This window comes from Gasterosteus aculeatus, chromosome 4, assembly GCF_964276395.1.
Source record: "Gasterosteus aculeatus chromosome 4, fGasAcu3.hap1.1, whole genome shotgun sequence".
NCBI classification, from domain to species: domain Eukaryota; kingdom Metazoa; phylum Chordata; class Actinopteri; order Perciformes; family Gasterosteidae; genus Gasterosteus; species Gasterosteus aculeatus.
Window position 1 is genome coordinate 15,447,322 of NC_135691.1, and position 25,020 is coordinate 15,472,341.

Sequence of the window (25,020 nt, forward strand, 5' to 3'; positions counted from 1 at the left end):
TCGGGTTGCTTCTCCTTCTCCTTGAGCCCATTACACAGGCCTCTTTATGCTGCGCTAAAAGCTGCTCATGTTCAAACACTCCTGGGAAAAGCTCCTTAAAAACACGTCAGGAAGAGAGGCCCTGTCTGGTAAAATATTAATAGGAAGTTAATTGGTTGTTAATGGACTGGTGCTTGGGTCGGAATGGCCCTCCACTGGACAGGCCACAGAAACGATCCATTCAGGGGTGTCACCTTACCGCCTCTTTTCTAATTGTTTTCCGGTCACTGTAGCCGTGAGTTGCGGTGTTAAAAACATCATCGCTGGAGTTTTATGGAAGGTCCTGCAAGAAGAATTGAGCCACGTGCCAACCGCAATTCCACACGAGCGGGAACATTATGGGTGTTCGGTTACTTGGGCGTCAAGTTTTCTTCCCTTTTAAAAAATAATTGATGGTTGTTTTCCTTTGTGTTTTATTCTCGCACATCCAGAGCAACGATTGAACTCCCGTTAAGTCTTTCCTTAATCTCCACATGAGGGAATAGTTTCAACTTTTGTTGTTTGTGGTCAGCGCGTTTGTGCTCTCTGCGGTCACCGCTATCCACCGGGAGAGAAATCCCCCTTCTGCTGGAGTAGGCATGTAATATTGATGCAGAGCAGACTCGGAGAAAACACAGGAATCAAATGGAATCCAAACGAAGTTCAAATGTCGACATCAACGCATTCATTTTTAATCATTGCAAAGCTACGGGCCGCCGATCTTTTTAAGGGGAAGCCACATGGGCATGAGAAGCTGGGAATATTTAGAAATACGAGATAAACGTGCCCTTCAAACCCAACTCTGTTCAGCTCCAATTCACTTAAGAGAGCAACAAATACTTGTTGAAAGAGGTTGTCCAGGAAATGGGAGTTAAAATGGCGGTAGAGGTTACCCGGGCAGACTGCTTTTTAGTTTTACAGGCTTTTAAATTGTAAAAACAAACCGGTCTTCAAAGATATGCCATTTTCTCTACAGCTCTAATGTACATGCATTGTAAACATGGTTAAAACATGTATACTTTTCCTATGAATAAGAATAAGATATGATTTTTTTTATTAGTGTATTCTGGTGAGGTTTTCCTTCCAAGTTTCTTACCATTTGAGCCCCAAAGCTGCCTTTGACGACAATACACCCCTCATTAACTCGTCCCCTTCGATTTGACCTCCCCTCTTGCGACTGGCCATTTAACGGTGACCCCGTGCAGATATCGAGTGAATCCGTGTCCGATGACATTAGGAAGCACGTGTCAATGGATGGAACAGATGTTGTGCATCTCTGCTACAGATGCAGATTCCACAGCTGCCACAAGATGGGGGTGAAACACCCTGCAGGTCTGCACACACGGCTGATTTCTGCAGGATAAAAGAAACAATAATAACTTTTCACTGGGACATGCTCATGACTCCCGCTGTGACCTGTGACCCGGCAGGGTGGAGACTGGGATGATCCTGAGTGGAAAAGACGTCGCTGAAGTTTTTTCTAAAAAAAACTCGTTTTTTTTTCCCCCCCCCATAACAAACGGATACACACTCATGCTTCAGTTTTTATTACACAATGAGCTGTTTCTGTGTTGCAACAAAATGAGCAGATTCTTGGCTGGACCCTACTTTTCAAACGTTTAAGCAAAAATATGAAAAGCTACAATGAGTGCACGATGACACACAATAAAGCACTTGCAAAGAACACTTTTTAAGAAACTGTAGAAAAGTCACAACGGTATGAAATGTCCCCCCTGGAAAAACTGTACTTGAATAAGTAGATACAAAACAAGCAAAGTAAACAGTTGGTTGACTAACGAGCATTGTTGATGCCGTTGAAGCGCTTCGTACAATTGTTTTCTTCAGTGTGACATTTTGATGATAGAAAATTCATAAATATACATTTGGAATTGGCATCGGTGCAGTCACTTGCAGTTTAAAAGCGTGTTTGTTTTGTGGACACCTAAAAACGATTAGTTGGCTATTATTCCTATTGATTGGATGCGCCTGTCCTTGTGTTCAGGCGAGACGGCTTAGTGTCTTAGCATGCGTGCCACAACCGTTTATCAACTGTCAATCAACTTCCCTCATCTCAGGTGCACACAATAACATTGATTGTTAAGAAGCTAGTGCAAATATCATAAACCACAGCGCGCACACACACAAGCAATGGCAACGTGAACTCTTTTCTCACCACCGGCTTGCGTCCCGAAATAAAACAGAGCCCGTCGTCTTTTAAATATGAAGCCCTCTACGTGCCAGACAGTTTCACGAGCCTTTCGTGAGCCTGTGAGAAAGAGTGCATTCTAAAAATGAAAAGGCTATTTTTTTTTTTTTTTAAATCGACACCAGGAAACACGTGCCGTGTGTAATACAGATAGCAGGCGGTAAGAATAACAAAGTGGATGCAATTAGATTTGGAAGAATGTGCTTTATGCCGTTCGTGGCTTCACTGTGATCGAGTGTTTCACTTCACCTCGTGAAATCACAAACCCTCACTTGGCGTTTCAACACGGCGGCTCGCCTTTTCAGGCCGTATCGTGGAAAAGGATGGGCTTGACCATGCCGGAGAGGATCTTGGGCACGTGGACGCTGACAATCTCGGAGATCATCTCTGGGAAGTTGACCCGCGTCTGGAGGGACTGAGCTTGCAGGAACAGATCATAAGTGAACTGGTGCAACTTCCTCACAATCTGAGAAGAAAAAGCGAAAAAAGGAGAGAGGTTATTAGGAACGGAGATGTAGCGCGGACGTTTGTGCAGCGTTTTGGGAAGAAAAAAAAAGGACAAAGCCTTCGGATTAAAGAGGAAACGGCAAAGGACATCGAAGCCCGTCTTTTGACACAAGCTTTCGGAGGCGATTTAAAAAGATGACACTCATTGTGACGCCGTAAGCCCCGCAGGCAGGTTAAAGCCGAAAGGTAAAGTCTTCATCAACTCTGGTTTTCTGCCTAAAAGGAACCTGCCAGACGATCCCCGGGTGCCCTCTCGCCCTCATGGCATTAGAAGATCTCAGATGAGAGTGGGCCGCTGACAAAGCTGAGCCCTTACGAGTAAATCCACAGTGAAAGACGTGGGGCTGACACTGCTGCAGCTTGGCTCGGTTAGGGAGGAAGCTTTCCAGCTCCTGTGGTCACGCCCAAACCAATGATAAAAAGAAATAAGTTGGATAATAACTAGTTGTAATATTACAAGCTGCAGCAGCACTAGACGGAAAAAGCAGTCGATTAACGCCCTCCAGTGGCCGCGTCCCTGTAGTGGGCGCATACCACAAAGTCTTTGTTCAAATCCGCAACGGCTCAAAAATGATAAAGAAATCTATGAAAGCAGAGTATACTAATACAATAAATGTGCCAAGGATCATGATCTATTTCAGGTTTCGCCGACTTCACTTGGGTTCTAAAAACCATTTGTTGTGACAGTTTTTTTATTTGGTAACTCAAATGAAGATGTATAGTCGCCATGTTGGATGTTAAAATCAGCTAATTTTGATGGCAGAATTTTACGATGTACTTTTTATCATTTAGGAAGAGTAATATATATATATATATATATATATATATAATGTATATACACACACACACACCGTATATGTGAACACACACACACACACACATACTTATTTAGACTTTTTGAAGCACTTCATACACATACGTTTGTTGTAGATGAATAACAGATGAGTCAATAATTTATTCCCTCATTCTCAGAAACAGAGCTTGGTTAATCTTTTTCTTGTGTTGCTTTAGTTTGCTCTGGATTCCAATTTGGACAAATAATAATCGTGCTTCCGTCTTCCTCCTCAGTAATCCGTTCAGAGATCCCGTGCAGGCGCTCTCCAGCACATTTTAAACACAATTTGAGACAGAATTTCTTTCCCGGTGTTTTCAGCCCCAGAATGTATCTGCTTTAGCGCTGCTGCTTCCTGTCAATACAACGCGGAGGTCAGTGTTGTAGTGCAGCCAGCCGGCCTTAAACAATGTTGACTTGGACTAGAGGGTTCTTCGCGTCATGGACAATGTGTGTCAGTTTGTTGTGGGACTCTACAGTTATAATTTATATTGCAATAAAACCACCAGAGAGTGACTCATTACTTTTCCCTCCTGATTTACCACCAGTGAAGAGACGTTAATGCCGTCACATGACCTTAAGGTCTGTGTTTAACCCCTGGCCGATGGCTCGGAATTAGTGCACAAACCGGTGTACCGCGAGTTACTGTTGTTGGGACGGTGTCACGGTTAATGTACGTCTGTCCGTAACTGCACGTAATAACTGATCGCCTCGATCTAGAGTCAACCAGCCATGAAATGACAAACGCGTCATGATGCCGCCTGGTTAGTTGATAACAAAAAAAAAACACAGATTTGCTGCACCATTTGTTGCTCGAGCAGTAGTTCTGTGGCGTCAATTAGGAACCCACTTCTATAACAAAGTCCCAGCGGGGTGCTCTTTCAGACAAGTGAAGGCAAATAGTGTCCATTACCGACTGGAGGGAGTCCAGCAGCTGTGTGAGCTGAAACAGTCGCTGCGTGCGGGTGGTCTCTCCGCAGTGGCTGGCCAAGCGGTCCAGCTCCTTGATGTAGGAGGTCCGCAGTTCATCAAAACAACGCTGGTTCTTCAGGCCCTCCACTGGCACTGTGAGCACAGAAAGCACACGGCGATAACTCCCCGAGACTTTATCCATCCCATCGATTCTCCGAAGAACTCTATTAACAGTCGTATTTCACTTGCACAGCGGACGCTCAAGTTATTATTTTCAAACGTGTGTCCCTCCCCACATCCCCCCCCCCCGGCAGACTCACTGATGCTGAAGAGGACCAGGGCCTTCATGCAGAGGAACTCCTCCTGAGTGACCTTCAGCATGCAGAACCTTTGGGAGAGCAGCTTCATCCTCACACAGTGTTCATACATACTGGAAACTTCCATCCGTTGGCTGTGAGGACGAGTGGGGGGGGGGAGAAAAAGAAAACACTGTGAGGTGGGGGGCGAGGGGGTAGTAGGAGCACCGGGTGTGACATAAGCAGGAGTGCCGGGGACAGAGGGGGGGGTCAGGCTGAGAGGAATATAGAAAGGACGAAGACAATTAATGGAGGCAGAAGTGAGAAAGAGGAAAAAGCCGCAGAGGTTAGAAGAAATGAGTGAGGTGGATAATGGAAAAAGAGAACGACAGAGAGGCAGAGAAAAATGAGGGTCAGCAACAAGGGCAGGCGTTTCCATTACCATGCAGGTCAGAGGCAGCCCACAGTGACAGAGGTCTAATGCAGACGGAATGAGGGTTTTGCTAATGTCGCGCGAAACGCCAGCCGAGTGGAAGCTGCTCCGACAGGGGCTGGAGCTGGCTTGAGCATTAAGAGCAACATCCTCCTTAATCACCAAAACACCATTTAATGATGAGAGGCAGGCCGAATTGTTATTTGTGTAAATCAACTCCGGGCAATTTGCTCCACAAACTCTGCGTTAAGTCTTTTTTTAAAGTAGAAATAAAAGACAGAAGACAGAAGCTCAGGTGTCGGATACGTTTTTTTGGGGAGGGTCTTATCAAAAGAGGCTGCTGCACGATTCTAAAAACGTGTCAACGAGAAAGTAAAAGAAACGACTCAACTATCTTTTGGGGGGGGGAACTGGTGGTGGGATCGGGGAAGATCAAACGGAATAAACCATCTGAGGCGATCGCTCACGCGGCCACGTATATCAGACGAAAAGGAAACGATGAAAGTAGAACAAAGTTGTTTACCGCCTCACCTTAGAAAAACACGCCGTTCATTGTGTGATTTAAAGAAAAAACCCTCTGAAGCACATCACCCTGTGGCTTTCCCTTCAAATCGCGGTGACAGGTGCAATTATACTCCCACAAGACCTAACGGCCATGTGACTATTTTGGCGGTTAAGACCTGAACAAACAGGAACGGGGAACGTCTCTGTGCTTGGTTGGCTTCCAAACCCAACGTTGTGAACTACTACAGAGTGTAGAGGGAGTGCTTTTTCCCGTGACTTACTCATTGAAAACCAGGTCTGGGGCGAAGTAGAGCAGGGAGCTGTTAGTGAGAGTGTATGACCTCCAGCCCAAAGCGAACACCATCACCCCCATCCACGACAACTGAATCACTGACATCTGGTCGTCTACGTGCATGTCACGGAAACCTGTTGAGAACACTTTGTCTTTTAAACCAAACATCTGCACACATGAGGGAAAAGAACACTTAATAACACCAGCGGATATAATAGACCCAATTACAGTCATGACAGAATGGAGACGTTGGCCTGCTACTCTTGGCTTGAACGTGATCACACACCCCTCTAGTGGCGGATAGCGGAACGAACTGAGGGGATGCTCAGCTGGCACTGACTCCTGGCATTGCCTGTTATCTCTGGAGCAAGAGGTTGAGGCCTTGCGCAATGACAACAGCTCTGAGATCAGACATTAGACTCGTCCCTGGCGGCTGTAGAGCTTTGCGGAATAATTACTGTGAACATGGGAGTTGCATTGAAATCTTCCTTTCCGTTGCTGCGTATGAAAATGTGAGCTCCGCATTTGACCACGAAGCGACTGAGCCGCCCGTCCGCGTTATCGGCGCCGACGCGGCTGACCTTGTGGTGGTTGCTTTATCGTTGCTGCTCGGGCCCGACACCGTGGACGGGGCTCGTCTGGCATTGGGGCTGAAACCTGAAACCAGCGGAAGTGCTTTACCTGGTATCGCCTTGGCCCAACGCACCACCGTTACCAGCTGTCTCTCCCCCAGCTCGTTGAGGCTGGTGAGCAAGGACACGGGGCTGTCCGGCTGCGCGTGGTCGTGTCCCGCGTTGACCACGGCCGGCTCGATGGCCTGCAGGACGCTGAGCAGGGAGAGGCACGAGCGCAGGGTCGGGGGGATGCCCAGAGCCAGGGCCTGAGATGCTGCTCAAGACACACACACACACACACAGACAAATCAAAAAGGAAATACTGAGACTCCTCTCATGGACTGTGCCCGGTGTCAAGTCAGCGCGATGGCGGCCCTCCGAATCCTCACTCTGAGCCATGACAGTTGCGCTTCCTGGTTCCATGACGTCCCTCTTCCCGACCCGTTCGCCGGGCCCTTGCTGCTGCTGCTGCTCCTCCTCCGCGCTCCTCGTCTGTCCGTTTCCCTTCAGCCTGCGACCTAGAACCGCGCCACAGACGATACGGACGAGGAGAAGACATGAGGGCAAGAAGGAGATAAGAAGCTTCCACTTCAACTTGTTATGTCTAATTTATTACACAATAGATAGCTAGGGGAAAAAAAAGACTGGAAGGCGATCATATGAATGGTTTAGTACTTGAAGGGCTTCAACCAGCGGAGCGGTTCTTTATCATAACCATGGGGCAAATGCTCTCAATTCGTGGCCGATGCATTTTTTTTAAGACTGTATTGAAGCTACATTTGATGGATAGGTTCTTATCCAATGCGTCAAAGGCACATTACCGCCCTGCAATAACGCCACTTTCCAAATAAGCCACCACACAGCCTTCCCTCTCCCGGTCGCTCACTCTGATGTTCCCGTCACCTTTAAGGCTCATTCCCGACATGAAGCATCTCTTCAGGCGGCACGAGGCGCAGTTCTTCCTCCTCAGCTTGTCGATGGTGCAGTCGTTCCGGCTGGCGCACAGGTGGTTCTGCTTACCTGGTGGTACAGAAAAAAGAAGAAAAAAAACCCCCCCCACGAGGTTGAGGGAGCGAGCGCAACAATGCCTTCGGTTCGCACTCCGAACGAAGATATGTGGGTGTTGACTGATAACGAGCAAGTCAACCTCGTAATGTCAGGTCACGGCGCCCTGCCCGCGTGGACGGGTGGGCGTAAGAAATTAAATAAGCCGTTGAGTAATTGCGCGAGTGCGTTTTCGTGTTGTTGTTTTTTGTCGCACCCACCTGCTGCGGCCCTTTTGAAGAACACTTTGCAGCTCCCGCAAGTGACAGCTCCATAATGACAGCCGGAGGCATCATCACCGCACACCTGACACACTCTCCTGTCCGACAGGTACACACCTGGAAACAAATCCTCATTTCTACACGCGCACACACACACACACACACACAGAAGTAGAATTGAGACTGTTGTAAAGGATTCCGGAGCAGGCGCGGATACGACGCGGCTTTTACGGTTTCATCCCAGAGAGCGACAAGACGGGAAGACGTGCATAGTAACAAGCTTTTAAGCCACTATGTCACTACGTCCTCAGAGGATGTTAGGCTCCCTGTTATGACATTCAGGGAACTAATTTCCTAAATCCAATCCAATTACTGTAGGATATTTCCCTGTTCCGGGATTGAATGTGCAATAACAAAGTGATTTGATCTGAAAGACAGGCACACCTGTGATTAAAGAACTCTGCAGTTGCCTGTTTAAGGCTTTTGGGGAGGATTCGAAAAAGTGGAAACGGGACATTGTCTTTTTTTTTTTTGAGAGCACACAGCAGGTGCTGTATCTCTTGTTTATGGTGACATTGATGTATTACGTTGTATTAGTGGAAAGTTACGGATAGAGTGAACTTTGATGCTAAAACACATCTTGGCCAAGGCCGCTGAGAGCACATGCGGGTGTTGGGGGACAAATGCCGAGACACATCTGTCTCTGCAGCTGGACTAGGTTTCAGAATTGAGAATAGAGCATTTGATTTGTTTGCCTAGTGGCAAGAGCAGTAATTCCTTTTTAGTCAGGGTCCGGCTGAAAATACAAGAAGAACGGAAGGTGCTAAAGTAATGTCATTGATTTGATAAAGCATTACAATTCTAAACACGCACACACACCAAATCAGACATGGTCAGGCTTATTTAGAACAATTGTAAAGCTTGGCAGATTAAAGCGTATAAAGTTCATCTGCATTTTTGTTACTGATTAAAGAAATATGAGACTAAAATGGCTGGCAGGAAAGAATGTAGCTCTATAACGAGGCTGCCCTCCTGACTTGATGCAAATTTAAAACCAAGTCGTAGCAAATCATTGAAATCCGTTTTGTGTGTGTGCGTGCATGTGCATGTGCACGTGTGTGTGTGCGTGTTTTTTGTCACCTGAAACTGCGATCGGAGCAGTCCATCCAAACCGAAGGTTCGGTCTTGATGGCGGACAGGGCGAGCTGCTCCTGAGGAGCCGCACTTTGGTAACTTTCCAGCGGGCCGTACCCTTGAGCCACGGCCGCTTGCATGCCGCCTTTGCCGCCCTGCTGGTCTTTGTTGAACCAGATACAGCGGCATGGCGGTCTCGATCCTAGAGAGCCTTGTCCACAGTTACAGTATTTACACAACAACTCGTGTCCGCCGGATGCCGCTCTCTCCGGCTCCGATCGGCCGCTGTACGCGCGCCACACACCCGGCGCGTCCCTGAACAGGTTCGGGCCGGCCGAGTACGCGGAGAACGGTCTCAGGGGGAAGAGCCCGTCCAGCTGAGAGGCCGCCGGCAGCTCCGTCGCGGGGCTCATGAACAAGTTGGATTCCCTGTAGACGTATCTGGCGATCACCGAGTCGCGCGCCTCGCCTCGCGCGCCCTCCGCGTCGCTCGAGCGCAGCAGATCCATGCAGCTCACCTGCTGAATGCCGTGGCACACTTCTCCGAATTCGTCGTCCTCGTCGCCTCCCCCCCTCGGGTCGGCGCCGCTCAGCGCGAAGCGGGCGGCTTCTGGGTGCGTCGCTCGGGCCGCCCCGAACTCCGGCGCTCTCCGGGAGCGGCTCTCCGCGGCGGCGTCGAAGTCTGCGAAGGCGCCGGCGGCGCACGGGTGCATGGCGTTGAGCGGGGAAGACGCCGAGTCCAAACTGAGGGACACGGACACGGCTTTGCTGAGCTCGGCCGTGGTCGCGCACGCACAGGTGTCCGCGGCGTTCGGGCGATCGCGCTCGTTCTCGGCCAAAGAGTTTGACGTCTCCTCCAAGTCGGACAGGCTCAAGCTGAAGGCCATCTCCGGGCTCGCGTCGCGGCGGTCTGAAGCGGTGCGCGCTGCTCGCACGGCGAACTAACGAAACCAAACCCTCCCACTCCGCGAGGCTCCGCTCGTACGCTTCAGCGGACACGAAATTTCAGAGGAGTTGACGTCGTAGGTTGTTTTCAGGGGAAGAAAAAAAAAAAAAAAAAGGGACGTCCCGCCGAGGCTGCGCCGCGTACGAAGGAGCCGGCTAACTTTCGTCTTGTTTTTAGCCGTTGCGCACAAAGTACCGGGCGGCACCGCCTGTTGAGTCAAGGAAAGAGTCCTAAATAACGGTTTGAACTCTGTGACTTGACTTTGTACTCTGGCACTCTGAGGAGTCTCGCGAGAACAGCCGGCCGGGACCGATTCATGACGGGACGCGGCTCTCCGCGGCGCGCCGCCTGGTAGCTGCCACGTTCATTTGGGACATACACGATATTTATGTCCCGTTTTGTCCGGTGGGTACATTTACGCCACAGATGTAATACATAGTGTCCTGCACAATAACAATATTTCAATATTTCAAGAAATCCAATTGTTCATATATAAAGAAAAACAATATTAATTCTATTGCAGCGTTGGAACAGTTTTCCAGGTACAGTCAAGGTGATGTGGCCTTCTTCACATGGAAAAAACAGATGGAGTTTCCGTGTATTTTTATTTCTGCGATGATGAAAACATTATGCTGGAAGTATCTTAAATGTCATCGCTCTCATTAATGAATGTCGATGACATTTTCATTGGTTGGAATAATTGGAATGGCAATGTTTTTGTGATTTACAAGGACAAAGGACAACTGATTTCATAAATCACAGCATGGATTATGATTTAAGTGGACCACGAAAGTGTTTTTTTGTTTCCATGTAACATAAATGTATTTTCAACTTGTCTTCACTTGTTTCCAGATGAAATTAAGTTCAATAATGGACTTCCACAAACTGTAACAGCATAATTTAAGATTATTTTCAGCCCGCTATGTCAGGTTCATTTTCTACAGATGCAATAATCTGCATCTACATGCTTCTAAAATATCTCGATGTGTCTCATTTCATCAACTATTCTGATGTTGCAGTCTGAGCGGGCTTACAGCAGCCCCTCTCACATGGACTCAAATTCGTCAATGCGTTGTTTGGTGTTGCCCCGCCGTATCTGGCGAAGGGTCTTGTATTTGTCGCGGCCCGCCTTCACATTCTCAGCGTGGATCAGGTCATTGGGGGTCTTCTTGCTCTCGTCTACAGCTCCAGCCAGCTCAGTGCTCAGGAACTGAAAGAGAACACAAACACGCAGTGAATAAGATCCCCTTTCCTCAGAATCTTTGGGAGACCATTCAGAAGCTTTGCCCCTCTCCAGTCACCCCTGTACTCCACTCAATCCCCATCTGAAAACACGCCATTGTGCATAGTTATTAAGTTCAGTTCTGTGTTGAGTCCTCTGTTCTGCACCATATCTTGTTTGGGCTGTGAGATACAGACCAATGTTATTTCATTTGTTACAGGCCAGGGTCTGGATGAGATTTGCGAATTGAATGAAACCAATAGAATGATAATGTACTAGCGGCAACGTTTTATTATGCAGAGTGCACTTAGTTCTGGGTGAAACACATGTTGTGGTGGCAATTAAGCTGCCATATTTAGAGCAGAGTCAAAACCTCTAAATTACTGTCAACGGGCAACACAGCGAACGTACAAAAACACTTAGAAAAGTCTCCCTGTAGCAACAGGAATGTGGGTTCCAAACCACACACTCTAAAAGTGGCAATCAACAAACAAACTGCTGAAATGTATTAAGCCTAAATCAAATAGTATGGGCTCTAAGTAAGTTTGACATGAGACTAGTTCCTTTAAAAATGACTTATCACAAAACTGTTCTGAAGAACTGATGTCAGTGATCCAGTTTAAGTCTTCAGAAGATGTACTTAGGCACAACGGTGCTTTGAGCAAAATGCTTTTGTCTGCATAATTGACATGTCCACAGTGACAATGCAGTCATACTGATGTGTAGTAGTTAGTATTCATCGGGTAATTTAGCCAGTGGGTGTGCTGACATTTAGGACTTAGGAATCAGGACTAAACACAATGTGTGACCGGGGACGCAGGAGTCCCACCCCCTTTTTTCATGTATTTATGGACATTTTAAGCTTGTGTGGCCAGATAAAAAGGCAAATGGCTAAAATATGTAATAGCTGCCAAGATTTACTCCAAATTAAATGTGTCAACGTCATGGTGAAGGCAGAGGACAAAATACTTATTGAAAAGTCATCATAATAGTGGGACTCATCCTCTGGGGACCATGAACTTGTCTATGTAATTCTATGGCAATCCATTCTGCCGTCGTCCAAATATTATCATCCGGCTGACGGACCGACATTGCCATAGAGCCATAAACTCTCAAAAGCGACGGGGCAGCCCAGGGACTGCTAATCTCTATCTGACCATGACCTCTGACCTTACGGCGAACAAGAGAACAGCAGATTTGATAGCATTCACTTAACCGTACCTTGAGTTTTTTCTGCAGCCGGTGGTTCTTATGGGCCTCCGTCACTCTTTCTTCCTCACTGCGGTCCCGGACCATGTCCGGGGAAGTCAGCTCGGCGCTCGCCTCGGCGCTGCTCTCGTCCGTCTCGTCGTGCTCGTGCATAGGAGGGTGGACTGAGTCTTGGATGTGGACGCCCATGAGTTTAGTCTTCAGCTCCTCTTTGGTTCGCTCCAAATCAGCTTCGACCACCGTTGCCTACGAACACCCACACACACACAAAGCGCTGTAGCTGCAGATGGATATTCAAGTGCAGGGAGCCCACTAGCGTGTTCTAACACGGCCCCTTTTTAGATATTTAGTCTGTTGTTGTGGTGAAATCGGACTCAAGAGCAATACTACTGTTATGTGACTCGCCTTACTAAGCCTATTGATTACCTTTCCTATTTTCAGATATTTGGACTTTTCAATAGTTTTCCTTGCTTACATAGATTATATAGAGGCATCATTATTAACTTGAGACTAATTAATAACCGGTTCAGTATTTGTCGTAACTCTAAAAATATATTTATAACAAATAATCTACACTGACATGTTTTTCGTACAGAATTCGCCATTAAAAGGAAAGTTTACCATTAAAGTTTACCAAATGTGTTGTCCTCCACTACTTTGTTACCTGTCCGGGGTTAGTCTCCGTTGGTCATTAAAATAACAGAAATAAAGTGGAAATAATGTGCCAACGGAAAGTTCAGCAAAGCACTTCTTATTAGCATACGCAAATTTGCATCTACTTTTAATGTGTTTCTTTTCACCAACTATGGCATCAAAGGGCTGAGGCTTGCTATACCCGTGACAATGAAGTGACACCCGAGTTCATACAATCCCAATCTGAAAGTCTACTTGTATAGTACTCTGTGGTCGACACCTTCCTTCTACTTTACCCGGGCCAAAAGCTAAGAAGTGTCAGACATCCCTTTTTGCTCATGTTTGATTCATCCTTTATCTCTCTCTCGTGGTTCTTTCAGTAATTCTCACCCTTTCCTGCCATCTATCCGCCTCCTCGTCCTTTTTCTTCTTGGCGTCCTCCAGCTGGGAGATCTTAGAGGTAAGCTCTGCCAGCTCAGTGGCCTATACACACACGCACACGCACACAAATGGGAAGTGAGTTAAGAGCGCTGCTGATCTGAGGTCATTGTGCTCTGTCTGCGGGGGCGCGTGTGTTAGAGAGAACATGTGCGTGTGTTTGTGCGTGTAATTATGTACGTTATGTGCCCAGGTTAATTGCTCTTCTTTTCAATCAGCTAAAAATAAGAACAATTCAAAGTATAGCGTCAGGGCAGAATTTGCAAATGCCTCGATGACCTGATGTTCAATAGCTTAGTTATCAGCTCGAAGGTGGATTAATCAATATAGGGAAATATAATGTAAAGTAAATTGGAATGATCACTTTCCAGCATTTCTTTTCTTTTTTAAAGTTTGGAATGCAATCCACTTTAGAATTCGATCGATTGAAGTGACATTGGATTTCAAAAAGGTTTCTTTTACCAGACTTTCCTGGCTCTTGATCTGAGTTTCAGACTGGTGCAGCAGGGCGGCTTTAGCCTCCACTGCAGCTCTGCGGTCCTTGTCCAGCCGCTCAGCCTCCTCCAGAGCAATTGTCCTCTCCTTCTCTAACTCAAGGGCCCTGCGAGTCTGCTCCTCCAGCTCTGAAACCCAAATGCACCCGAGCGCAAAAAAAATCATCCTGCACATATAGCTAGACGGGTCCAGATAGTATAAGCTTCATAGAAATCGAAAAATCACAAATATCTCAAAGCACTGCGCGCCGCTTTTGATGTTCTTAAACAGAAAAAAAAATAATACAACTCAAGTTTGAAAAACATTTGTATTCAGAAAGTTGTCAGACCATCTTGAGCTCTCTTTGTCTGCTCTTCAATCTGTCTCAATCTCTCCATCAGCTCCATGGTCTCACGAGCAATCTTCTCTGTTTCCTTCTCAGCATTTTCTCGCTTTTTTTTCTCACTCTCGAGCAGAGCCCTGACAGGAGAATTGTGCATAAATACACATCTGAAAAAAAAAACTACATCCCCTGACAGTTCTTTCTTAAAGCAAAGAGAACACACTGTAAACTTTTTAAAAAATGAAGAGAATGAGGCTTCTTTATGTCCTCCTTCCTCACCTCTCAATCTGCCTCTTGTTCTTCTCCTCCCTGGCCTGGGCCTTCATCTGCTGCACCTCGATGGTGTCGGGTTTACGTCTGCGCATGTAAAGGTCGTGGTTCCCCATACACAACGCCAGGATACGCTTGTTGATGCGAAGACGGGGTACGTAAAAAACAAAGTCCTTTAACACAAAAGTGAGCATTCAGGGACTTATGACACATCATCAGATCTCATTTACAGATGACATTAGGTTTGCGTCCAGAAGGGGTTTGTTTTGTTTGGGAGAATAAATCAATTTTTAATTAGTAAGCAATTGGCTTTTGCTCAAGTCGCGCGGAAATTAAAGTGTGAGGCTGAATCCATGTTTGTGAGTGCAACAAAGTAGCAGCTGCCGCCATTAAACTACTTACGCATGTGAACAAATGGTCATTTCCCTATTAACGAGGATGTGAAATCGTCTTGCATCTCCTGCTTATAATTGCAGCAGATAAATATGAATAGGTGTGTCTCTGAAGAAGTTCTTGTTGGATAGAAACTGTTTCATAAAAATCGCTAATGCTAAATTAATGAGCACTATGATTAATTCCTAAGCACTGGTAAAAGAAGCAGCTATTTAATCCCATCTACAAAGACCGATGAATTGGGTTTGGCTAAAATAAGCTCAAAGATCAACATACCCACGCAAAGTCTCACTGTAGGTATGAAGAAAAAAAAAACCGTGACTAAACCTCCTGTCAATGTGGCCTGTGCGGAGTTTCACGTAATGACACGCCTCAAAGAGTTTGTAGCTGCTGCGGATTAATCAATAGCAGTAATGTGTTTTGCATACCGGAGCTTTCTTGTCAATTGGTTTGATGAGGAACTTCTTGTCGTTGAAGGAAATGTTCCTGATCTCACTCCAGGGGAAGCCAATTTTCGGGGTCATCCTGTAAAATATTTATTTAACATTATTTAACCGAGCTTATTGTGGTCTTTAATCAGTGTTGGAACTTTATTGTGACTTTATTGTGACTTTATTATGACGCTCTGACTGTAGTTGTCCTTTGGACACCACGAATGTCAATGGAGACATTTTGAAAATGCAGCCTACTTGTCCTTCTTGTCATAGATGTTCAGCCCCAGTGCGTCCACTCCCAACCACAGCTCTGATCCTTTCTTGTTCTTGATGTTAAAGTAGTTGACCCCGTACATCTCCAGATCCTGGGCTATCTTGAGGTACTCCACCATGGCGTCTTCTCTGTGGTGCGGAAGAATTGAATGTCTTACAGAACACCTTCTTACAAATGAATGCATGAATGCCTTTTTTGTTAAAGTAAGACTGCAGTACCTCAGCAATCCCTTGTGCTCTTGATGCCACACCTGGATTCTATCCTCCCACTGATTTTTATTCAGCTTGTGCTGCTCCAAAACCCTGGTGTTATCAGTTAAGAGGACACATCGGTTAGAATTCAGATGGCTGAAACTGGCATTAGGTTGAACTTTGGTTAACACTCATAACCGTAGGACTCAGTGCCTCTGAGGCAGCAGCTTCTCTCTAGCGAGGTATCCCGAGACGTGATAGTCCTTCCTGTAGTCTCCTTGTTTGACATGAACCGCATACGAGGCCAAGAGCACCGCAGTCTCAGGTGGACAGTAGATGTCGTCATTTAGGATGCATTCTTTAACCTGAGACACGTTAAAAAAAAAAGAAAAAAAAAAGATCAGCTTGAATGCAAAAAACCCAGTTGTGTTGTGGGATGATATATGAATCGTACTCAATGGTGTTGTTGGTGTTGGTGTTGATGTTGATGCGGCCTACAGCGGGGGAACAACTGTGAGAAAGTGAGAAACGTGTTGTGGTGTTAATTTAGTGCACCCTCCTTTGTGTGTGTGCACTCCCTTATAGAAGAGCCAAGAGGGGATAACAGGATCTACATGATTCATCGTGGAATCCCCGATTGCCGTTAAGACAGGTTTAGTGTTTTGCTTTGATCCCTTTGAAAAATATCCCTTATTCATCTTTTCCTCTGCTAGAGGAACTTGCATGAGACAGCCTTGATAGCAATATCACATGCACTCTGTCCAGATTTCTTAATGTTGATTCCTATTATTGTTTGAATTTAAATTGTATGTGCGATGTTTAGTATACATCAATAGTACATGAGCGGGTCTTGATAATTCTCATTCCATTCAAATCTAATTAATTACAGTGACGCCAATTTTCCATCCCTTGTTTCAGGGTTGCCAATTTTCCTGATTAAGACAATGTGCTTGTAGTTTTTCCCAACCTGCAGAAAGAAGAGGCGTTGGGTTGCCTCCTGGATCAGTTCATCCGCGACATCCTCGGGGTAAAACTTGGCCCTGAACTTAATCAACAAAGGGTTGTCTCTCTTCACATCTTGAGCTGTCACCTGGGATCGGCATCCGGCAACAGAGGGGATGCCGGAATAAAGAAAGACGTACTAATTAGTCTCAATGGGGTAACAGTAGCATAACCAAAAGCATAAGCATGATTACGTCTTCATTTAAATCCAAATGTCGGGGGAGTTGAGTTATGTCATGACTGGGTATGAAGAGAGAGACATTCTCCTCACCCTCTTGTTCAGCTTGAGCCAGGTGGAGAAACCTTTGCTGTCCTGATACTGGAGGCCAAAGAACCAGGTCTCCCTCAGCCCGATCGTCTTCACTATCTAGACATACCAATGAGTAAGACAATCACACACACACACCTGCATGTCAAAGCACCTGCTTGACGGTAGTGCCCAGTGTACCTGGTCAAAAAGCTGTTTCCCCGTTGTGCTGGGCAGGATGGCAAACTCCAGCTCAGCATCCATGGTGGTAACGCGGACATTTATCTGCCAGAGAAAACACTCACACTAAGCCACAGGGGGAACAAGATGCCTGATGCTCATTCATCTGTGTCACTGGAGGAGCATGCAGAACAACATCAGCTGAGGGGGGTAGGGGTGGGAGGGGCAGGGGGGGGGCACAACCAACTTTGTGACCATTTAGTTTTTTCTCTGAAACAATGCTACATTTCTTGGTTCTTTGACAGAAAAAATGACCAAAAAGAGTGTTCCTTACATTCTTCTGTTCAACCAGGAGCATCCAATCGCAAGAGGTTGGTGGGGACTACAATCAAAAAATGAAGCCCACAGTATATTTTAGACTTAACTGAGAACACGCGGTTCATTCCAATGATACATGAGTATTAACGACTGGGTCAACACAATGACACCCGATTAACGTAAAACATATTATCAGTTGCAGAGACTGACTTGTACAATAGAAAGACAAAAAAGAAGAATAGAGGAGAAGCGGATGGCTTCATTACAGAGAAACTATGCTAATATTACAACCATGTGGTACTACCTTGCTGATCACCCTCTGGGGACCGACTGCGTCAATGAATATTCACGAAAAGGGAACGCTTAGCTTTTTGTTTTGTTTATCTGGATATCTGACAAAGCCCAATAAATCCAGGAAAAACAAACACAACCAATTAGAAACATCTGTCAGCCTGGCATGAAAGCTTCACACCTCCAAAAACAATGTTCTCTTAAGTTTGAGAGCTATGGACCAACGGTCGCCTTTAGATACCAAAGCAGGTTCACAAACCACTACATTTGCAAAACAAATACTGCACGTATAAAATACAGTGAGAATGAAGTTATTATAAAATAAAGGCTAGCTACTTACAGTTGACATTTGTATTTTTTTAATCTGTAGCCGATAAACTTCTTCGGAGAGTTGCTTGAAGTAGCCTTTTCTTTGCGGAGTCATATGAAACTGCTTGCAATACCTTCAAGGATTATTACGGTATGAGAATGGACCATTGTATTGCTCCCAAGTAGGCTACTTCTCCCTGAGTTAATCCAGGTCTGGCAGTCTGGGGCCCACATGTTTGTAGGGAAGCCACCTTCGTCTACTTTGAAGACTTTTCCTCTTTAATCGATTAGATTTTGATTGAGTATCATTAGTCGAAACCTCGACACGATCTCCGTCTCCCAAACCTATTTACAGAGGTACACAAATTAGGAGTCGGCCTAACTTGGTAGCACTTGGTGTTCCAGTGGCAGTGAAGGCTCCAGCACACTCTGCTAATCTAATAATCTTTTGAGTTAATGTTTTAAGCGCAAGTTATGGCATACAGTGATTTTCGGGTCAGGGCGGTGTTGTTTTTCGGTTTGTCGGCCCGTTGTTAGCTGCTCAACAGGACAGTGTGATAGCTAACAGGGTTGTACTTTTTTAAATACTTCTGCAATATGGATGTATCCAAATGTATAATTTAGTTTCAATGTCAGGAAACATTTATTAGCCAAAATATGTCAAACATACAAGGAATTTGTCTTGGCGGTTAGTGCGCGACAGTAGACAGACAAGACAACAGTGCACAAGTAATAAAATAAAGTGGAATGAAATGCTAATGCAATGGGTTAGTAGAATAAGGCTAAGGCTATGGGTTAGTATAAAACAAAAATACTGTGTGTGCGTGTGTGCAAAAATACATGTGGTAACATGTTTTGCAATTCGTCCTGATTTCCAACGTGTTTCCTCTGGATGATTCACTTGTGGCTACAGCACAGCTAATATAAACTAATAGATAGAGAGAAACTTGACCTTCTCCGTGATATGAAAAAACATTTTCTTTCTTTTTTTCCTTTGTTGTTTTTCCAGGTGATTTCCCCACCTATCCCTCAAAACTATTCATAAACCCGCCGTTAATGTACTGTTATCAATCCAACGTCAGAGTAAATGCTCGTGCGGAGCGAAGCGTTACGCTGGTGTTTCATTCGAGTGTCCCTGCCGGGCTTCGTACGGCAGCGACCGCGTCACTCGTCGCCATGGTTTCACGTTGCGGGCGCGTGCTCGTCGGCGCGCTCACACCTTCCATTGTGTTTTTTTTTTTTATCAACAAGGAGACCACCGTGACCTCACGGGGGAACCGAGCTGCTCATCTGAACGACAACCATGGCGGACGAACAAGAGATAATGTGCAAGTTGGAAAACATCTTGGAAATACGGTGAGGCGCGAGCGCGTAACGCTGCCAGGTGTTTAGCTCGTACCGGCGAACGGAACCTTAGCTAACGTCAGTCGGCCAAGTGTGAGCCCCTTGACTTGGCTTTTGTTAAGGAGCTAACGCTAGCTAGTGCTAGCCGCACTGCTGCGAACCCCCCCCCGTGTGTTCATCCGGCGTTTCGCTGTTCCTGCTCGTCTCCAACGCGGCTACGGAAACACTCCCACCGGGCCGAATAAGAAACGTAACGTTAGATGCGGAGAAGCTGTGGGCGACGTCCATATTCGGATCCCACACGCGTCAACGTTCCAGATGTGCGTCAACGAAATGCCAGATGTGAGGGGCTAATTTGTTTCTGTGGCTAAGCTAGCAGCTTAGCTAGCGAGCTTATCGGCCTGTCATCTTCTCACTGACTGGTGTTTGAAAGCCACGCGTGGTGACTGCGTGCCAGATGTGCGTGAATCCGTGCACTCGATACACGAATGAACGGCTGAGGTTATTCTGTGAAGGTATTCGCCATCGTAGTCCTATGCAAAGCCCCGCGCGGCATGCTGTTATTTTAGATGTGCTCGTTTTTTGCGAGGTAAACACGTCTCACTTTGTTTGCATCTGAGACCTGACAGCCGCTCTCCGTCTCTGTCTGTGCCACTGTCTGCAGGAACAAGACCGTCCAGATGCAGAAGATCAAGTCCCGTCTTAAGGTTGAGTTTGACGCTCTGGAGTCAGAGGAGAAGCACCTGAAAGAGTACAAACAAGAGATGGATCTGCTTCTTCAAGAGAAAATGGCCCACGTGGAAGAGCTGCGTCTCATCCACGCGGACATAAATGTGGTGAGCGAGGCCGTTCGCAGACACACACGTTCTGTGTGGTGCCGCTGGAATCTCGGGTTCGGTACATCTTAGCAATGCTAGATAAACACGGCATAATAACGATGAAGTAAACGCAACGTCAGTCCTTCGGTGTTATTTTTACTGTACAATGATAAGAGAATCCTTTAATAGTCCCACAGTGGACGTGTGATGACAACCAGGAATAGCTTACACTCGGGCCTGTCACTGTTGTTGTTCTGAAATACCCGTCCCTGCCCTCTCAGATGGAGAGCACCATCAAGCAGTCGGAGAATGACCTGAACAAGCTGCTAGAAACCACTCGCCGGCTGCATGACGAGTACAAACCTCTGAAGGAGCACGTCGATGCCCTCAGGATGACTTTAGGCCTGCACCGACTCCCCAACCTGAACGAAGAAGAAGAGAAGCTCTCCCTGGAGTCAGTATGCACACACCCACAAACGCGCACACACACACACACACACACACACACACACACACACACACACACACACACACACACACACACACACACACACACACACACACACACACACACACACACACACAGTCACAGTAAGATTAGTTTGACCAAATTTTGCTTTGTGGTTTTTACAGCGGATTATATGCCCCTTCGGACATGAGTGTGAAACTAACACGGCGATGTGATTAACAGGTTTCGTTTGAACAGTCAAATCTCATAATTCATGATTCAAACCCAAAGTCCATTCGGTTTTAAATTTGTGTATAGGTCCATTTACCTATGTCATCTATAGTGTAAGCAAACAGATTCTCTGGGATGCGATGCGTGGTAATGGCATTCAGAGAAGTAAAAAGTAAGTAAACAATAGAAGTACTCGATGGTCACTGTCAAAGTCCACCTGAGAAGTACATCACACCTGCAGCCGCTAAGTGAATGCGGCGGCGGTGTCATTTCAGAATGTGGTGCTACGTTTATAGGCTGTGAAAACAAGTTGGTTTTGTAAACTGTAAAGAGCACAAAGGATCCGATTTCAGATTAGTCTCGTAGATTCAAAACCCTAAGTATAATTAGCCAAAACCTTTCACGCATCATAATTGTGATATCTGCCTTCAGAAAGCCTTTGACCACAGTAACAAGTCTCACATTGTGCAGTAGGACACAATTAATCGTACACAGGATTATAAATACTTTTTTACTCACCGCTCCATACGGCGGAGAGGGACAGAGATGCTCACAATCGTTTTCTGTAATCCGCAGCTGCCTGCGCAGAACACAGCATGAATACAGTAGATCTTAGCAATTCACTGCGTGTGCTGTAGCACAATAACTCCTTTATCTGTATTGGTCTTCAAACGATACGGACATTTTCACTTCACCACAATACCCTTAGTGAGACACGACCCTCTGGTCATCAATGGTCTAGAAGGATCCAACTTGAATATGTTTCTTATTTGTTTATCATGAAAGCTGTTTTGAACAGGTCGTTTCAAAATTATTTTCTACTATATTTACACTGTATATATATGTGTGTACATAAATAACCACATGGTATGTGTACCTCCGTGTGAATGACATAGTTTAAAATGATTAGTATCAAGTATGAGTGTTTTCTGGTTTGATTGAGCGCTTTCCTGGAAAATGAATACAGCACTAAAGTTATAGAGGAAATTATTAACAAATATCTCCAGCTGCACCACGACCATGCTTGCATGCAGTCACTCAACTACAGACTAATCAGGTTAAGACAATCATTTCATTTAACTGACTTCGATCAGAACAAAACACCCAATGTCCTTTCTGAAACGTCCCGCTCTATTTTTACCCCCATGTCTCTGCAGCGCACAGCCTCTGGTGTGTCTCTGCGGTAATGTAGAGGACATCCGACTCAGTTCCTCCGATAGGCGATAGTCCCTTCAGCTCCGTTGGCCCATTCGGACGTTCATATCCAACTTAATTGCCCCTCCTTTCCGCATGATTCGGTGCCTTGCAAAAGCCGCAGAGCAATAAATCCATTTGGTAGCTCCAGAATGTCCCGGTCACCCACAGCCCTGCACGCCGAATCCCCCCCCCGGGGGGGGCGGCGGCGGACTCCCAGCTGCACGGAGAGAGCAGCCGCACATCCTCCAACTGGGGTCGATATCAAGATGGAACCGTTTTCTTTGGGATATTGAGGTTGTGCAATCGGACCAACGATCACACACAGGACAGTTGTTTTAAAATGTGCTTTTGCGTGTGAGCTGTTCCTCTACCTACCGTGCAGACGGAAATATTGACCCAGTTTTCCTGTCGTCAATCTGCCAGTTGCTGTGGTCCCTTACTCACGGGTACATTAAGGCAGCGCCAGGCGGGGGAGAGGAGGGGGGGCGTTGTTTCAGAATGTCAGGTTATTTTTCTCACTTTGGTTAGAAGGGATATTTTATGCAGTGGAATTTGTTTAATCGTCTTTTCAAATGAAGAGCCCGAGTTTAGGGAAGGTTTGATGGGCCACTGCTGCTCTGCTGCTTTTGGCCGCGTTGTGCTGTGGAAGCTGGCAGGACGAGTTCATTGGCCAGGTGGTACGCGTCTCGCTTTTCCTTCTTGGTGGTTGGGCTCCCCCCCCCCCCCAACTCCCGAGTTTACAAGGTACTTATAGAGTTCCGACCGACGCTTCACTCTGGTGCCTCTTCTCATGCGGATTTGTGGCGAGATATCTGGGAGATTTAAAAACTAACACTTGCACATTTTGGTGGCAGAAAAAAAACCCAAATTAACAGTGTTAACACTTCGATCGCGCCACTGTTCGAGGGAAGGGGGGCTCATTTTAAGATAAGACGTGACGGTGATTTCAGCCCAAAAAGTGAGCCTTTTACTATGTCTGTAATAGCAAACGATCCAACTTGAATAGCATGTCTTATTAAGACGGGACAGACATGGAATCCATATCAAGGCCGACATGATGAAATGTGTTAGTCGGTGCTTTGGTGGCTCATGGTCGCAGGACACGTTACATTTGTTCTGTTAATGCTCTACTCGGTCACAAACCTATTTTGAGAGAAACCAGAGAGCCCAAAGTAATGGGATATCACTTTTTTTATTTTGAAAATGGGCCAGTGAGGCATAAAGTCCAAGGCCACATTTCTTTCCCAGCCCTCCGCACACACTGACACGCTCCCATGCAAGCAGACAAACACCCTCCCGATAAAAGTACTTTCCGTGGAGTTATACATACAAAGAGGATGTGTGAGATTGTCTATAATGCTCTTCAATTTTAGTCGCCTTTTATATTTGGTTTTGCCACTCCACATCTCTTGATACGCAGAGTAGATGGGATAATCTCAACTGTGATATGATTCATAAGCTCTAAATAAGCATCGCAGCCAGCCAGATTTTTCGTCTATCTTTTTCTTTTTTTCTCTCTTTTCTTCAAACAGCTACTTTGAGAAGCAGAAAGCGGAGTGGCAGAAGGAGCCGCATGAGCCCGCCATCCCAGAATCCCTCGCTGCCGCCGCAGCGGCAGCTCAGCAGCTTCAGGTTTCCAGGAAGCAAGATGCACGCCAGACGGCCACCTTCAGACAGCAGCCCCCGCCTATGAAGGTATTCCTCCCGCTGCCCTAAAAAGAGCTGCAACCTTGAAGGAAAATCACATTTTGCGAGTCTGAAGAGTTGTTGAACGGTCGGACCTGAAAACAAAGCGGCAGTAATCTAGGACCCAAGTTTTATTTAGTTTTGCTGCACTTAGTCGTTTCGCTGTGTCACGAAAAAAGCTTAGTGAGTCTCCGGCATGTTTCCGAGTCCTAGTGGTGCCAAACGTAGGAGAAAAAACCCAACAACTAACACACCAGCCCAAAGTTGAATAAAGCGAAGAATAAGCTCTGTCCGACACGCCCACGTGCCACCTGACAAAGATGCTTCTCGACACAGCACAGAGAGGAAGGCGCGATGTGAAGCGATGGCTCTAAACTTCTCCCCCTCTCTCCAGGCCTGCCTGTCTTGCCACCAGCAGATTCATCGTAATGCTCCCATCTGCCCGCTGTGCAAGGCCAAGAGCCGCTCCCGCAACCCGAAGAAGCCCAAGAGGAAGCCTGATGAGTAGATCCTACTTCAGCTCCAGTAGGGCGTTTAAAAGGGACCTGGTCCAATACACTGATCTAAGATCAGCCACGTACACCACCACAGTGTGCGGCTGAAACTACAGGTCTGTGCTGCAGGACGATTTCGCCCCGCTTTAACAAATGATCTTTTCATAAACTGTCAACTGAAAAGGATGCAGAATCTGCTGGTGTCCTCGTGTCGTTTGGTCTTATCAGTGCTTTGGATGTTTGTCTGTCATTTTCTGACTTTGATAGGATAGACCCTGAGCGTGTAACTGAAGTAATGCAAAAAGGAAACGTCTAAATAACTTTGCCCATGTTGCCAGTGTTTGTTTTTTCTTCAATATTGTACTGTACATTTTGTTTGCAATGCATGCTTGCTCCTATGGCTGTCTGTCGTGTACTTTTAGTGCCAATATAAAATGAAAATTGGTTCGGTAGCGTTTAAATAAAACCATGTTGTTTTAATATTTACAGTGTTCAAGTGAGCACGGACAGGATCAACAAAAAGCTCAGAATAGTGTTGTGTGTTTAACTTTAATAGAGTGATAACAATAAATGGCTGTTTTTTGTACTAACCTTGTAAACAGTTTTTTTTTTTAC

The 25,020-nt window shown here is 46.1% G+C and overlaps 3 protein-coding genes across 7 annotated transcripts; 1 reads left to right on the top strand and 2 right to left on the bottom strand.

Moving 5' to 3' along the window:
• Positions 1-2,525: 2,525 nt before the first annotated feature.
• LOC100359388 (androgen receptor alpha) lies at positions 2,526-9,900 on the bottom strand. The gene is given in 9 exon segments (NM_001267691.1): positions 2,526-2,690; positions 4,477-4,628; positions 4,796-4,926; positions 5,990-6,134; positions 6,682-6,888; positions 7,004-7,132; positions 7,518-7,634; positions 7,880-8,016; positions 9,020-9,900. Coding segments are annotated over 9 exon segments (2,064 nt in total).
• Positions 9,901-10,545: 645 nt separating this feature from the next.
• LOC120818470 (moesin a) lies at positions 10,546-20,270 on the bottom strand. 4 transcript variants are annotated; one of them, XM_040175589.2, is made up of 15 exons: positions 20,136-20,268; positions 17,604-17,651; positions 17,291-17,374; positions 17,114-17,209; positions 16,808-16,930; positions 16,054-16,205; positions 15,868-15,951; positions 15,631-15,777; positions 15,370-15,466; positions 14,558-14,721; positions 14,285-14,415; positions 13,924-14,084; positions 13,414-13,506; positions 12,403-12,636; positions 10,546-11,169 (listed from the first exon to the last, which is right to left on the bottom strand). In XM_040175589.2, exons 2-15 carry the CDS (start codon positions 17,625-17,627, stop codon positions 11,005-11,007), a joined length of 1,755 nt encoding a protein of 584 aa, XP_040031523.1. In that variant the 5' UTR covers positions 17,628-17,651; positions 20,136-20,268; the 3' UTR covers positions 10,546-11,004. The 4 variants fall into 4 exon arrangements, with proteins under 4 accessions (XP_040031523.1, XP_040031520.1, XP_040031524.1 ...); XM_040175586.2 differs by lacking the exon at positions 20,136-20,268 and adding an exon at positions 18,219-19,304; XM_040175590.2 differs by lacking the exon at positions 17,604-17,651 and having other exon boundaries at positions 20,136-20,270.
• zc4h2 (zinc finger, C4H2 domain containing) lies at positions 19,268-24,991 on the top strand. Of its 2 annotated transcripts, none has more exons than XM_040175611.2 (5): positions 19,268-19,543; positions 20,196-20,367; positions 20,631-20,803; positions 23,758-23,920; positions 24,306-24,991. In XM_040175611.2, exons 1-5 carry the CDS (start codon positions 19,491-19,493, stop codon positions 24,417-24,419), a joined length of 675 nt encoding a protein of 224 aa, XP_040031545.1. In that variant the 5' UTR covers positions 19,268-19,490; the 3' UTR covers positions 24,420-24,991. The 2 variants fall into 2 exon arrangements, with proteins under 2 accessions (XP_040031545.1, XP_040031546.1); XM_040175612.2 differs by having other exon boundaries at positions 19,476-20,046.
• The last annotated feature ends 29 nt before the right edge of the window (positions 24,992-25,020 follow it).

Coding starts and splice junctions, on each gene's coding strand:
- zc4h2 (XM_040175611.2), top strand. CDS start 19,491: ATGGCGGACGAACAAGAGATAATGTGCAAGTTGGAAAACATCTTGGAA. Junction 20,368..20,630: donor TCCACGCGGACATAAATGTG/GTGAGCGAGGCC, acceptor CTGCCCTCTCAG/ATGGAGAGCACCATCAAGCA. Junction 20,804..23,757: donor GAAGAGAAGCTCTCCCTGGA/GTCAGTATGCAC, acceptor TTCTTCAAACAG/CTACTTTGAGAAGCAGAAAG.
- LOC120818470 (XM_040175586.2), bottom strand. CDS start 18,302: ATGACTCCGCAAAGAAAAGGCTACTTCAAGCAACTCTCCGAAGAAGTT. Junction 17,652..18,218: donor AAAAAATACAAATGTCAACT/GTAAGTAGCTAG, acceptor TTTTGATTGTAG/TCCCCACCAACCTCTTGCGA. Junction 15,778..15,867: donor GAGCACAAGGGATTGCTGAG/GTACTGCAGTCT, acceptor TCCGCACCACAG/AGAAGACGCCATGGTGGAGT.